The sequence below is a fragment of the Chaetodon trifascialis genome, chromosome 8, assembly GCF_039877785.1.
Source record: "Chaetodon trifascialis isolate fChaTrf1 chromosome 8, fChaTrf1.hap1, whole genome shotgun sequence".
In the NCBI taxonomy this organism is placed as follows: domain Eukaryota; kingdom Metazoa; phylum Chordata; class Actinopteri; order Chaetodontiformes; family Chaetodontidae; genus Chaetodon; species Chaetodon trifascialis.
The window spans coordinates 7,292,109-7,304,413 of record NC_092063.1 but is presented as its reverse complement, the minus strand read 5'-3'; the positions used below and the strand labels follow the sequence as shown (position 1 = coordinate 7,304,413).

The following is a 12,305-nucleotide window of genomic DNA, read 5'->3' as shown; positions in this document are numbered from 1 at the left end:
GTATTACAAGACTATCATCTACGATGTGATAGACATCTATGATAGACAAAGGAACAAAGATCCTGTAGATATAGTGGAGTCAAGTTTCTTCAATGCGAGTGTCATCTGTGACACTTGCATAACATGACATTGAAATTCAGCTGCACAACTTTCAAACACAACGTCCCTCATAAGTTTGCATTCATCAGCTGGAGGTGTGCTTTCATTAATCTGTTAAGACAGGTGTTCATGGTCCACTTTGGTGTAAGTGCTTCTTACCATGAGGCCCTGCTGAAAGTCCTGCTCTGTCCACAGGAAATGCAGCTGCAGGTTCTGGAGGATTTCCCCTTGGTGGGAACACAGAGTCCTGCTTTAACTTATACTTTCTCCCCTTGCTTTAAATACAGCATTTGAACCGAGAGGACCGTTTTAACCAACCTGGAACAAAACCATGTCAACACACTTATTGATGATGCTAGCAGATGATGCTCCTTTGTGATGCTAGCTCCTGTCAGGAGTTAATTCAAAGTTAATTCAAGTTCAAAAAGATGCATACCAAATGTTTCTTTAGCACCAAACCGGATAAATCGAATATTATGCGTTCCCAACAGGTATAAAGATGAAGTGACAGTGTAAGGATGAACTACATGTCACGGTGGAGGATACTTTTAGCATAGAGTTAATTTTGTGTGGTCACGCCGCTTTTACACTGAAAGGTCCAGACAGGAAGTCTTACTGTTGCTCCGCTTACGGAAGACAAACTGCCAGCGAACCACAACATAACGTTATTGAAAAGAGGAGCTTTGCACATCGCGCAGTGAGTAACAATTTACCCGAATTTACCTGAAACGATTAGCAGGTCTCTTGTAGTTGGAGCTCATTGGAGCTCTTCTCGATGCAGCGTACACATTTCAGCTTGTTTATGCCATAAAACAACTTGTCAGTAACGGTTCCATCTACCCGCGCAGCTAACGGTGACGTTAGCCATGTTTATACATGTTAGCTAGTAACGGTGGCTAACGGGCTTGTAGCCGTTAGCTCAGTGCGGAGCCTCTAAACAGGGAAGTTCATTGACAGAAGTGCTAATTTTATTTTAGTTTAGTTTGGGTGGCTAGCGCAGTTAGGAAGCGCCGTCTGCTTTATTCATATTTGCAAATACCATCAAACCAACCGACCACAGCATGAAAAGTGGCTTGTTACTAACGGGATAAGAGTTTTCTTTAAAATTTTTATATGCTTATGTCAATTCAGCACAACTGGCATAAGCAGCTTGGTTGAGTAACTTAACCGCCAATAAATGACCTTTCAACTTCCCTGATTGTAACTGCGCAAATTCCTTTCTTTCCGTGTTCCCCAGATTTCTCGCTGATTAGGGAGGGCAGTGATACCATGTGGATGTCACATGAACGACGAGGATGAGGCAGAAACAACAAGCGGGTAGCTTGAGTCGAAAGCCCCTGCACAGTGTCTGCCATAGGGAGGGGGTCTGCTGCTTGTAAAGAACCTGCACAAGCAGCCCCCTGCCTCCCCACCTCCTGAACATATGCAATGAACAGCACTACTCAGCCTCCTGCCGTCATCGATGGAGATGTGGCGGTCGGCTATGTGCTGGTGCCATTTCTCCTCATCACCACCATTGGAATAGCCGCAGCTGTGGTAAGTGGTTATTTGGTTTGGTTGGTGCAGGATGACTTACCCAAAGCACAGGCTCAATTAAAACAACTGAGTCAGAATTGTGAGACCTGCTTGTATACAGCTTATGTAATTCTCTTCATTTTTGCCTGTTTCAGGTCATGTATATCCGTAAGAAAAGGAGGTAAGGCAGTGCATATTGATTCTGGGGCACAATGCTTTGTGATAAGCGTGTGATTACTTCAATCTCTGTGACTCATTAAATCAGTGTTTGATTCCCTTTGTCTTTCAGAATTGACAGACTCCGTCATCAGCTGTTACCAGTTTACACATATGATCCTTCAGAGGAACTTAATGAAGCTGAACAGGAAATGTTGTGGAGGGAAGAGGACACGAGGGTATGATGCACTATTAGTTTTCAAACTTTTGGAGATTTATGTGTTTTCTGGGACATTCTAAACATAGAGGGTTGACCAACCTGCCTAATCTTAATACAGCTGACCACATTTTACACACAGGACATCTGCTGTTGCTTTGTTTTGTCACAGTGTATTTCTTGTTGTTGTGTGGTTCTTCTTGGTTGTGTCATTCATTCTCAACAGCACAGCAGTTCCTCATTTGGTTTGTCGCTTCCACATAGAAACATGGCTACAAAATGTACAGTAGAAAGTGAAGTAGTAGTAGTAATAGAAATGTGGCAGTACTTCTTTTTTTTGCAACTCAAATCCCTCGCACTAGCAGCCAGTGGGTAGTTTCGGTTCCTCTTTAGTGATCAAATATATTATAAACATAAACTACACAGAATTTGGACTTTCAAACATTCCCTGAAATCAGTGTTTATGGTTCGTTTAAAGCAGTTCCAAAAACCAAATCTGTGTTTGCGTGTACATGTGGCTGTCAGGTTATCTAAAAGTTGAACCAAAGGTATCTTACCTGCCTCTGAACCTCCTCTCATACTCCTGGTTCAGAAGTAGCAGACATAGAAATAGATGGTTATAGCTAGAATAACTGTTGACATTAAACTATCGGCCTGCTTGATTCCTGTCAAAAACCATGCACTGAACCATGTGAAACACTAGGTGGCGATATTGACCAGGTGTAAAGTTGCTCAAGAAGTTTTACTTCACAGTTGTGAAATGAAACTGGAAGGAGAAGCCATCATATCAAGTCCTGTTTTACTTTAAGAGGCCGTTATGTCCTCAGAGAATCAATTCACCCAAGTCACAAGACAACATTTTCTCACTTAACTCCTTCTGGATTTCTATTTACTGCTGGAAAGTTTTGGGGCACGGTGTCGCAGCAGGTAGTGCGCGTGCCTCACAGCAAGAAGGTTGCCGGTTCGATCCCCGGGCGAGGCCTTTCTGTGTGAAGTTTGCATGTTCTTCCCGTGCATGCGTGGGTTCCTCCGGCTTCCTCCCACAGACCAAAAACATGCTCATTAGGTTAATGGTGACTCTAAAATTGCCCCTAGGTGAGTGTGAATGGTTGTTTGTCTTGTGTGTTGCCTTGCGATCGATGGTCCAGTTGACAGCTGGGATAGGCTCCAGCCCCCCCGCAACCCCGAAAGGGATAGGCGGTATAGAAAATGGATGGAAGTTTTGGTTTTATCTACTGAGGTTTTGTGAAATCTGTCCCTGATGCAATACAGAGAAAGTGTCACAAAGTCACGTTACATATTATCAATGGGAACAGTCAGTTCTGACTATGACTCATGTTCTTTGCATTTTATGTCCTCAGATTGTTCAAGGTTGGGCCAGAAGTTACCAACAGCGACGCCCTCTTCTGACCAAAGACGTCAGTGCATGATGGTAGTAAACCATGCCATAGAACATTTTCATTCTCGAAGTCATGCACAAGACTTTCCTGTTTTGTTTGTCTTTGCTACCATTTGCCGTAATCTTGGAGCACATCAGCAACAGTCAGCGTTTTTGGATTTCCTGTTTAATGTACAGACGGAGTGATTGTTCATTTGTGTGCTTCTGATGCCAATCCCGTGTGCCTAACAGACGCAGTACCTTCAACTTATTTATTTAAAATTATTTATTCAGACTTGTTACTGTGGTATTCGGGGACACGACTCAAAGTTAAGAAAGATGGAATATATCTGAAGACACAGGTTTATGTTTGTTTACTGTGTTGTTTACATTCACAGTATTGTTGTGGGCGACATGCGGTGAGCAGTTATGTTCCTGTGGGTTGTAGTAGGCATTTGCAGTGGCTATAATTTAGGGGCTGTATTCGCTGTGTGGTAGATTGCTGTTGTGCACTAGTTAAAAATCATCACCCCTGCTGTAAGATCGTCGCCTGCACATGTCGTTGTGCGGAGGTTTTTTTGCAGTGCTTTAAAAACAAATCTTTGATGAAATGAGTGTCCCCAACAGTCATGTTTGCCGACACAAAACACTGCAATATCAAATCCAAAAAGAGGTTTAAGTTCAGTGTTTCGTAATGCTAAAGTTAGATATAGCTGTTATTTCAGTTTCCTTTTGAGTGAAAAGGATGCACACGCCCTCTTTGGTTTTAATTTCCTCTCAAGCTTTAACTAGCTGCCCCACCATCCAGATCTTTTTGTGGTTTAGCCAAATCCTGTGACTCTTATCAATGGCATGAAAAGCCAGATATGGAAGTAAATAACACCAACCTCCTCTCATCCCCAAAATGAGTTGTGACTAGTGCCCTAAATATGTCCTGTCTGCAAGGCATGGCACCAGCACAGATTTACCTCCAGCTGAAGAGCGTGTTCAGATGAATGCCATCGGTCTGACTGTATCAAGCACTCAGGAAACCTCACTTTTTCTCCCTTGATGAATCTCAAGCTTTCCTGGCCTTCATTTGCCTTGCATTTGTGAATGTAAACTAACTAAGATAGAGCTGTTAAGCTGTTCTTATAGGGGAATGTGTCGCAGTGACTGTGAAGATAAATATCTTGGACAGATCATGCCTGACCTTGAAGTTATCAGGCATGACATCTGTCAGAATGAGCTTTTACAAGGATGTTTTCTGCAGTCCTTTCTGGACCTGAAAACATCCTCACACAGAACGTGTTCCTCGGTGCTCCTCAGCCATCTCACTCTTCTTTTTCTATGCATTACCTAGAGACTTTATTTTATGTGATAAGATCATTTGAAACTACCAACACCCAATCATGTGACATTGATTTGCACTGGTGAGACAACTGGTAACTTTTACATGAACGCTCTGATTCCAGGTTGTACTTGAAAAGTCAAAGAACTACTGATGTATATGAACTTGGCAGCACTGTTACAAAGTTTAACCTTCAGACTGTTGTACTAATTTGATGCTCTGGGAGAGAATCGATGGGTGTAAACATTGAACATGCAAATAAAGTGGTAAGTTTTCCTTTTGTGCTGTCATTGTTATTTGAGCTGTCTAGATGCTGTCAAAAAAAAATTGCAGTGCACATCGTCCTGCATGTGTAGTTGAGTCATGGGTGGAAACCATGTAATACGGATACACGCCTTAGGAAAAGTGACAAGAATGACAAAGAAAATTCTCTTTATTGACCATTTCTGATACAAATTGTTGTAGGGCACCATAGAAAATATAGACATTGTACATTTATATATGGTGTACATTAAAAATGATCCCATCCTGTTGAGTTTACAGTATATAAATGAACAGATGCAAGATGTTGGTATGTAAAATGATGCTGATATTGTCAAGAGTAGTTGGAGGATGTTGGAAAAAGACATGAAATGACCTTTGTATGAGTATGGCGAGGGTGGGCTGTGTGTGGTAGTGCCAAACACACGGTGGCCAACAGAACAGTTAAGTGGAAAGAGCGCCCAGTCTATCACAAACACACAAACATTTGTCCATGAAAATCTGAACCAATATTTCAGTGCACCAGAAGAATTATTTTTCAACGGATAAAAACACACCTGCTAATCTACCACAGTCAGCGAACACAGTCGTCAAGCTGACAGGTCTCCCTGACTTGCTTCACACATTTAATACAACCTGTCTGCAAGCTCCGGTTATGAATGAGCCAAGATGTGCTGCGTATGCGCACACACACACACACAATCACAAACTTGATATCTTAGATACCTCATTACAGTCAGGTTAAAAAAAAAAAAAAAAAAAAAAAATACACATAACTTTGTAATAACGACATCTTTCCAACTCATGCCAGAGGTTACATTTAAAAACAACAGAAAACCAGTTAAATGCAATTATATGGTAAAGTAAGCTGTTGAGTGAGGTATGAAATTCCAGGCCTTGTATCGCCTGTTTGCAGTTTTCCGGGTTTCGTAACTGAGGTTGTAGCAGCTTAGGTGTGTGGAAAAACCCAGTTAAGTGGACTGTGACCGCGGGTTCCCTGACACTTAGAAAACACACAAACATCTTTTTTTTTCCTGTAGCAGACGGCATACAACACACATCTTCAAAAAGACTAAGAAAGTATATTACTGTACTAAGTGAAGACCAAGCGAGGTGAAGCAGTTGAGAGCTCGATGGAATGAAAAAAACAAACAGAAAACAAACGTACAGCCCTGTCGGATAGCAGTGCCACCAACTATCCTCGATTACAATCAAACTCCTTGTTTGACCAATTGCAATTTGCCTTGCGAGTGATTGAGTGAGCGCTTGGAAACTGAGGACCATGTGAAGACAAAGACGCCAATGTAACAGCATTTGTAAAAGCTCCCTGAAGAAACGACACTGATGCTCTCAGCCTTGAACTCTGCCGACGCTTTCCTTAAAAACACACATTATACCAAAAAGATTTGAGTTTTATTATAACGTGAAAAGCAGCACACTCATGTTTTTTTTTTCTTAAACGTATGTAACCCGAAGGAACAAAACAGTAAGTCTGATCAGACTATTCTGATTACTGACGACACACTTTACATCTCCCCTCTGCACGCGAGGACCGCGAAGAAGTCTGAGAAGCACGAGTAAATCTGAACTGTCCTACGGGAAGGAGGAAGGGGGGGGGGTCTGTGGTAAAGGTGATTCTGCTTTACTGGTGAGAGGGGGAGGGGGGCAAAATCAGTAATGCAGGTTAGAAATGAAAAAAACAAAACCAAAACAAAAACCACTTCTACCATCAGTTACCTATTCTCATCCTAAACATTGAAGCTCAACTCCATCTATAATACGATGCAAAGGATAGGTTAACCACTCCATTCACACTCACACACACACACACACACACACACACACACACACACACACACACAAAAAGGAAAACAAAACAGCAAGTATAGGTAAAATTCACCTTTGTCCAGTACAAAACATGGAGAGAAATCTATATGCCCTACCATCCCAGATGCGGGTACAACAAATAAGTAACATTAAGCAGAGAGAATGTCCTACAAACCATCTTTTCGGGGGTGGGGAGGGGGAAACGTCCAGGCTCCTTTGAGCGCACTTTTGTCCAGTATAAAAGACTTGTGATAACATGACATGTAGAGAAAAGGGCTGTTACCTTTCATGTAATTCTTAGATCTATGCTTGAGCAAGGTCCATCGTTCTATCCAGTGCTGTTGCATGATATTTGTACTGTGTTTAGCCCTCCTTCAGGCAAAGAGGGCTTTGTCGTGAACAGTGGTCATGTGGTGGCACTGGTGTTGGAGATACAGCCCAGTTCTGGTTAACAGTAAGTCAGTATGTTGAGTGAGGTAGCATGCGTTGTGAATTACTGGTCCTCTTCTTCCTCCTCCTCCTCCTCAGATGATTCCTGGGACGCCTTTTCTTCCTTCTCCTGTGACAGGGAGAGAGAGAGAGAGAGAGAGAGAAAAAAAAAAGTCCAGTCAGGCCTCGACTACGCCCACAAGGAAAATGCCTCTCAAGTGCCATCAACAGTCAGCAACAATGGCTGCCTGTGATTCATGTCTCAACGTGACTGTTTTTACTTTTCGTAGCTCCGAGTACCAACATGAAAAAACATAAATGTTATTATAAATCTCTTTGATAAACCACTGTGGCATGAAGAACACCCAGGGGAAGGGTGAGCCATCTGTAGTGAAAAGTGATTCATAAGAGTGGTGAGTCACAGTGAGGCATCCTGCTTTTTTGCTCTCTCGCCTTTTCCTCCTCACTCACTACGGCCCAAGATGTTCATTCATAAAAATGAGGGGGATAGTTAGGAGGGTAACTTTGGGTCATTCCTTTCTGTGACTAATTCAATCCAGACTTCTTTCAGAGTACGCCCTAACCACTCATGCACATGACAGAATGTTACTACAAGACCGCAATTTCTTCCTAGATTAAACATGCTTTTTTGACCGGCTGTACGTCGTCTGGCAACTCATTTCTGCCGCCGTAGGAAAAGAAAAAGCGGAGCTGTCAGTTAACGCTGTTGGGAACGCTTTAAGGAGAAAGCTGTCCTGCAGGTTCAGATATGCCTTTGCATGAGGTCTTAAGGTGCCTGGAGACCTTCTGCCGACCAAGAAGCTGCTCTAAATGAACGCATGAGAACCAAAATAGCCGCGATGAGTAAAAATGACTCGTCTGAGAGGAAGGAGGCAGGCGAGGGAATTAGGGAAATGCAATTTCGCCCTGCAGACGGTCATACCAATCATAATTCAATTGAGGAGAGGAATGGTTTAAACAAATGTGAGCACTGATGCTGCGCTGTTCGCTCTTACCTCCTTCTTAGGTCTTCCCCTGCGTTTCCCCCCTACAGACGGGGCTGCTGTCGCCTTCTGTGAAAGGAAACAGTGCAGTGTTATCAGAGCTTTGGGCGGGGCGGGGCGCGGCGATGCATCTGACCCGCTGATACGCTCGGTGGAAGTCAAAACCTTTTACGAGGGGACTGCTGCAAAAACTTGTGATATATAAACAATCGATATCTGCACAGAGCCCTGCCGCTGGCCGCCTGCAGATGGCAGTAGTACCTCTGCAATGAGACAGATGGAAAGGGGGCATTGGGTTCATTGGCTATTATCTGGAAGGCCGACAGGAACTGCACACAGGGCACTCCAGTTCGCTGGCCACCTGGTCTGAGGCTCAGAGACAGCTGGTGGAACTGAGCGGAGACACAAACCCTCTGCAGCCTGGCCCTCGCTGCTAAACCTATATCATACATGTATGAGCGCTTCGCTCTCCCTCGCTCGCTCCCTTTCCCATACAGAGCAGCGAAGACAGAGCGCACGGGGGAGCCGGAGGGTTGGGGCGAGGGAGAAAATCAGTTGTTGCTATGGAGACGACAGGCAGAGAAGAACTAGGGCTGTGTGCCGGGTGGGGGTGGGGGGGTGCTCAGTGTCAGCTTGGAAACAGTCTTGCGGCCTCTGCACCTGCACCACACTGTGCATGACAAGCTGCAGGAAGCTGGAGGACAGGAAGTACAGAGTGAGCATCACTCAAAAAAAAAAAAAAAAGTAAGGCAGTAAACCAAGGTCTTTACAATGGGAAACCCTAGCCGGGCTATTTCTGACACCAGGAGGGGAAACAGCTACATTGCAGCCAACCAATATATCAGAAGTAACAGCAGGACGTCCTTTTAAGAGGATGAGGTTAGCTACCGTTGAAATGTTGATCAGCCAGAGGGAGCAGAGGGTTACGAAAAGGGAAGCGCTTGCAAGAGGGACAACGCACGCCGCGTGCATCTTCGCCGTAAAGCCGCATCCGTATTTCTTGGCACGGACGTCATTCCGACTCAGCGTGCGTGTTAGCGGTTGTTGAAATCATGACGCGGCGCTGTGTGAAAACATGCCCGCAGACAGCGGCGACTTACTTTGCCCTTGCCGGTTGTCTTGTTTTTGCTGCCCTTCGGCCGTCCTCTGGGCCTCTTTGGAGTAGGGGACCCACTTGGTTCCTAACGAGACAGTTCAAAGATAAAGTTAGCATGCCACAAAACAAATATCTGTATAATATTTTAATATTTACAACAAGCAGTTGACTGAGTTTCTTTAGGGCACATTACCAGAAGGAAGACAGGATACTATAAGCATTGATATACATGCAAAACTCACAGCATTATTCAAGGTTAGTGGACTGACATGTACTTTGAAGACCAACAGGTGGTCACAGCCACAGGTTGCCATGGCCTGACATGGAAACAAACCGCTGTTTCAAACCCACAACTGCTCATTAAGACAAACAAACAGCGGCACACAAATAGCAGAACATGCCGCTCGGAAGCTGAAAAGCAAAGGTGCGTGAAGGAGAATGCCTGCCTGAACTTTTAGGGGATTACCATCAGCTCCAGACGCAAGGTAACTTCAGTGTGAGTCGTCATGTTCGTGCGATAATTTGCGGTTGTAAGCTCAGCCATGGCAGACTCGTCTCCTGTTGCATTTCTAGAGTGTTTACAACCGCAGCTCATAGCAACCGAGCAATTCAATACTAAAACACGGCACGCTGAGTGACAGCTGTATGAGCCACTCTGCGCTTCCACGCGGCTATGTCACCCATTACATGACGGGTGGAGGTGGGTCGTGAGGGGGGGTTAAAGCCAGTTTAAAGGTGTAGGGTTACAGGTTGCTTACAAACCGGTGAGACACACAGGAAGTTTGTCGTAGGGTTACTACATGAACACAGATAAGGGGTGAGCGGGTGGTCACAGCCATATCTTGATTCCCTGAGGGCTCTGGGGGACAGCAGAGGGGGGCTCATGACATGGATATGCATGAGCACCTCGCCTGCAACATATCCACCTGAGCATCGGCTGGAACAGATGTGGGCTGAAGGCTTGTTTTGTTTATCTTCTTTTGCACCTCGGAGTCCCTCCCTCTCTCCATGCATAGGCGTATTCCTGCTGTGTTTAGGTTCGGGGTGCTTTCAGGACACAACCCTGACACCAAAGTCAGAATAAAGTACTTACGTCAGAGGTCTTCACCTGGGGCTGCTTGCGGGGTCTTCCACGCCCCCTCTTCTCTGTTGTCTCCTTCTCCTTCGGTGAGACTGTCCCCTTGTCGCTCATGTTTGCTTTGCTTTGTCGGACCTGGGAAATAAATCACACCGGTCAGGCTTGATGCAAGACGAGGCGTCGAGTTCACACACAAACACACACGCAGCACATAAAAAATTGGAGCAATTAAACTCACTGACCGCAACAACAAACCACGAATGACCGGGCGAACCGTGCACCGGTAACGCGTTTAACTCAATTAATCCGCATTTGTTTCCAGGTCTATTTCCGTCTCATCTGCGCTCCATTACACGCCGACGGTGCCTCACAAATAAGGGATTGATATGAAACCGGCTCGCGCGGTGAAGCTGGGACCCTGCAGGCCGCGCAAAGCTGCTCAAACACCGCTGAACCCGGCCATGCTCGCAGGCCCGCTTGCTGTAGTTGTTGTGTCCAACACTCGGGCCTTGCATGAAACTATCTCACCCAGCGTGTCTGCACGCCGGGGCCGTGGACAGATCTCCACACACACAGAGAGACATACACACACACGCCAAATGGCTGGTGTGAGGTCGGTGGGATCTGCAGGCTAAACGCAGGCTGCACGGACACTTGCGTTTAAAAACGCACGGATAACGGATAACGCAGGCGAGCGAGGCTGTCGGTGAGTTAGCGGCGGCGGCGGCAGCGAGAGCCCGGGCCAGAGCAACAAAAGACGGGCTTCACACTGAAAGCATGCAGCCTCCTGTCGCCGGAGCTCCGGCGCTGTAAAACGCATTAAACCCCCCCTTGCTTGCGGCTTCCCGGTGCGTGCACAACTTTCACCCCGTCGCCTTTTCCTGCACTCACCTCAGTCTCTCCGTTGTAACCTCTGCTCTGAATTTAAGACGAAATGTTTCCTTTAAGCCTGGCTGGTTGTACCCGGTTAAAAGCCGAGCGCAGATCTATAGGCTACAGCTTTTATTCGTCAGACAACACACAGCCCGCCCCTTGCAAATCCCAGCTCATGCAGCGTTTAAAAAAAAAAAAAAAAAAAAAAAAAAAAAACAGTTATGAATTGGAAAAGAAGAGGACAGTTTTTTTTTTTTTTTTTTTTTTTTTGCCAAAGAGAAACAAGCTTTTGGATTATTTACCAGCAGGTTGAGAAGTTGGATCCTACGACGTCCTATAAATAGCACATGCGTCGCGTCTCCTGCAGATAAAGAGAAAAAGGCGCGAGCCAGGAGCAGTTTTGGGGCAATTTAAAGAGCCGCCCTCATGGGAGCTCAAACACTGGAGGGCGGAGATATGATAAATGGGCCACCAACAGTACTAGAGGAGCTCAACCCGCCGCCACCCCCTCCTCCTCCTCCTCCTCCTCCTCCTCCGCCTCCTCCTCCTCTTCCTCCTGGGTCCCTCAGGTTTGTCCACAAATTGCCAAAAAGCGCGTTCAAGTTGCAGAATGCGCTTCAGGCAAGCACAGGAAGTGCTGCATGGTATCCGAAGGTGTATGCGTTTGCTCATGAGCAGCCCACATACCACAGCTTCCACAGTGATGGCGAGTGAACTCTGACCTCCCCCAATGTAAACACGAGCTGGTTTTAAGCTCAGAGAGGCATCATGTGTTATTTTCGTCCTAAAACTTTGTCTTCAATAATGATGGAATTCACATCTTTTATCCAGTAAACATACCACAATATAGAAGTGCTCCATCCTGCATTCAAAATGCTACAAAACAGACCTAAACTATCAAAGTTAGTGAGATTAATGCAGAAAAATTACCCATATTATATATTAGATGATTTCATTGTGAATGCATTATTGGAGTTCCAGGTGGAGCTAAATTTAATCTACTTAATTTATTAAGTTTAAGTTATTTAAGTTTAATCTATAA

General features: G+C 45.1%; 2 protein-coding genes across 3 annotated transcripts; one reads left to right on the top strand and one right to left on the bottom strand.

Moving 5' to 3' along the window:
• The first annotated feature begins 726 nt into the window (after positions 1-726).
• On the top strand, positions 727-4,970 carry smim29 (small integral membrane protein 29). The gene is made up of 5 exons (XM_070968837.1): positions 727-796; positions 1,337-1,635; positions 1,770-1,795; positions 1,904-2,009; positions 3,349-4,970. The coding sequence occupies exons 2-5, from the start codon at positions 1,528-1,530 to the stop codon at positions 3,415-3,417; spliced, it is 309 nt and encodes a 102-aa protein (XP_070824938.1). The 5' UTR covers positions 727-796; positions 1,337-1,527; the 3' UTR covers positions 3,418-4,970.
• Positions 4,971-5,110: 140 nt separating this feature from the next.
• Positions 5,111-11,699, bottom strand: hmga1a (high mobility group AT-hook 1a). Of its 2 annotated transcripts, none has more exons than XM_070968839.1 (5): positions 11,566-11,699; positions 10,406-10,525; positions 9,317-9,397; positions 8,229-8,285; positions 5,111-7,342 (listed from the first exon to the last, which is right to left on the bottom strand). In XM_070968839.1, exons 2-5 carry the CDS (start codon positions 10,502-10,504, stop codon positions 7,277-7,279), a joined length of 303 nt encoding a protein of 100 aa, XP_070824940.1. In that variant the 5' UTR covers positions 10,505-10,525; positions 11,566-11,699; the 3' UTR covers positions 5,111-7,276. The 2 variants fall into 2 exon arrangements, with proteins under 2 accessions (XP_070824940.1, XP_070824939.1); XM_070968838.1 differs by lacking the exon at positions 11,566-11,699 and adding an exon at positions 11,282-11,413.
• Between the last annotated feature and the right edge of the window lie 606 nt (positions 11,700-12,305).

Excerpts from the sequence above, each read along its gene's own strand:
- smim29 (XM_070968837.1), top strand. The coding sequence starts at position 1,528 with ATGAACAGCACTACTCAGCCTCCTGCCGTCATCGATGGAGATGTGGCG. Across the intron at positions 1,796-1,903 it reads TATATCCGTAAGAAAAGGAG|AATTGACAGACTCCGTCATC; the intron begins GTAAGGCAGTGC and ends TTTGTCTTTCAG. Across the intron at positions 2,010-3,348 it reads GGAGGGAAGAGGACACGAGG|ATTGTTCAAGGTTGGGCCAG; the intron begins GTATGATGCACT and ends TTATGTCCTCAG.
- hmga1a (XM_070968839.1), bottom strand. The coding sequence starts at position 10,504 with ATGAGCGACAAGGGGACAGTCTCACCGAAGGAGAAGGAGACAACAGAG. Across the intron at positions 9,398-10,405 it reads CCCAGGTGAAGACCTCTGAC|GAACCAAGTGGGTCCCCTAC; the intron begins GTAAGTACTTTA and ends CTGTCTCGTTAG. Across the intron at positions 8,286-9,316 it reads AGACAACCGGCAAGGGCAAA|AAGGCGACAGCAGCCCCGTC; the intron begins GTAAGTCGCCGC and ends TTCCTTTCACAG.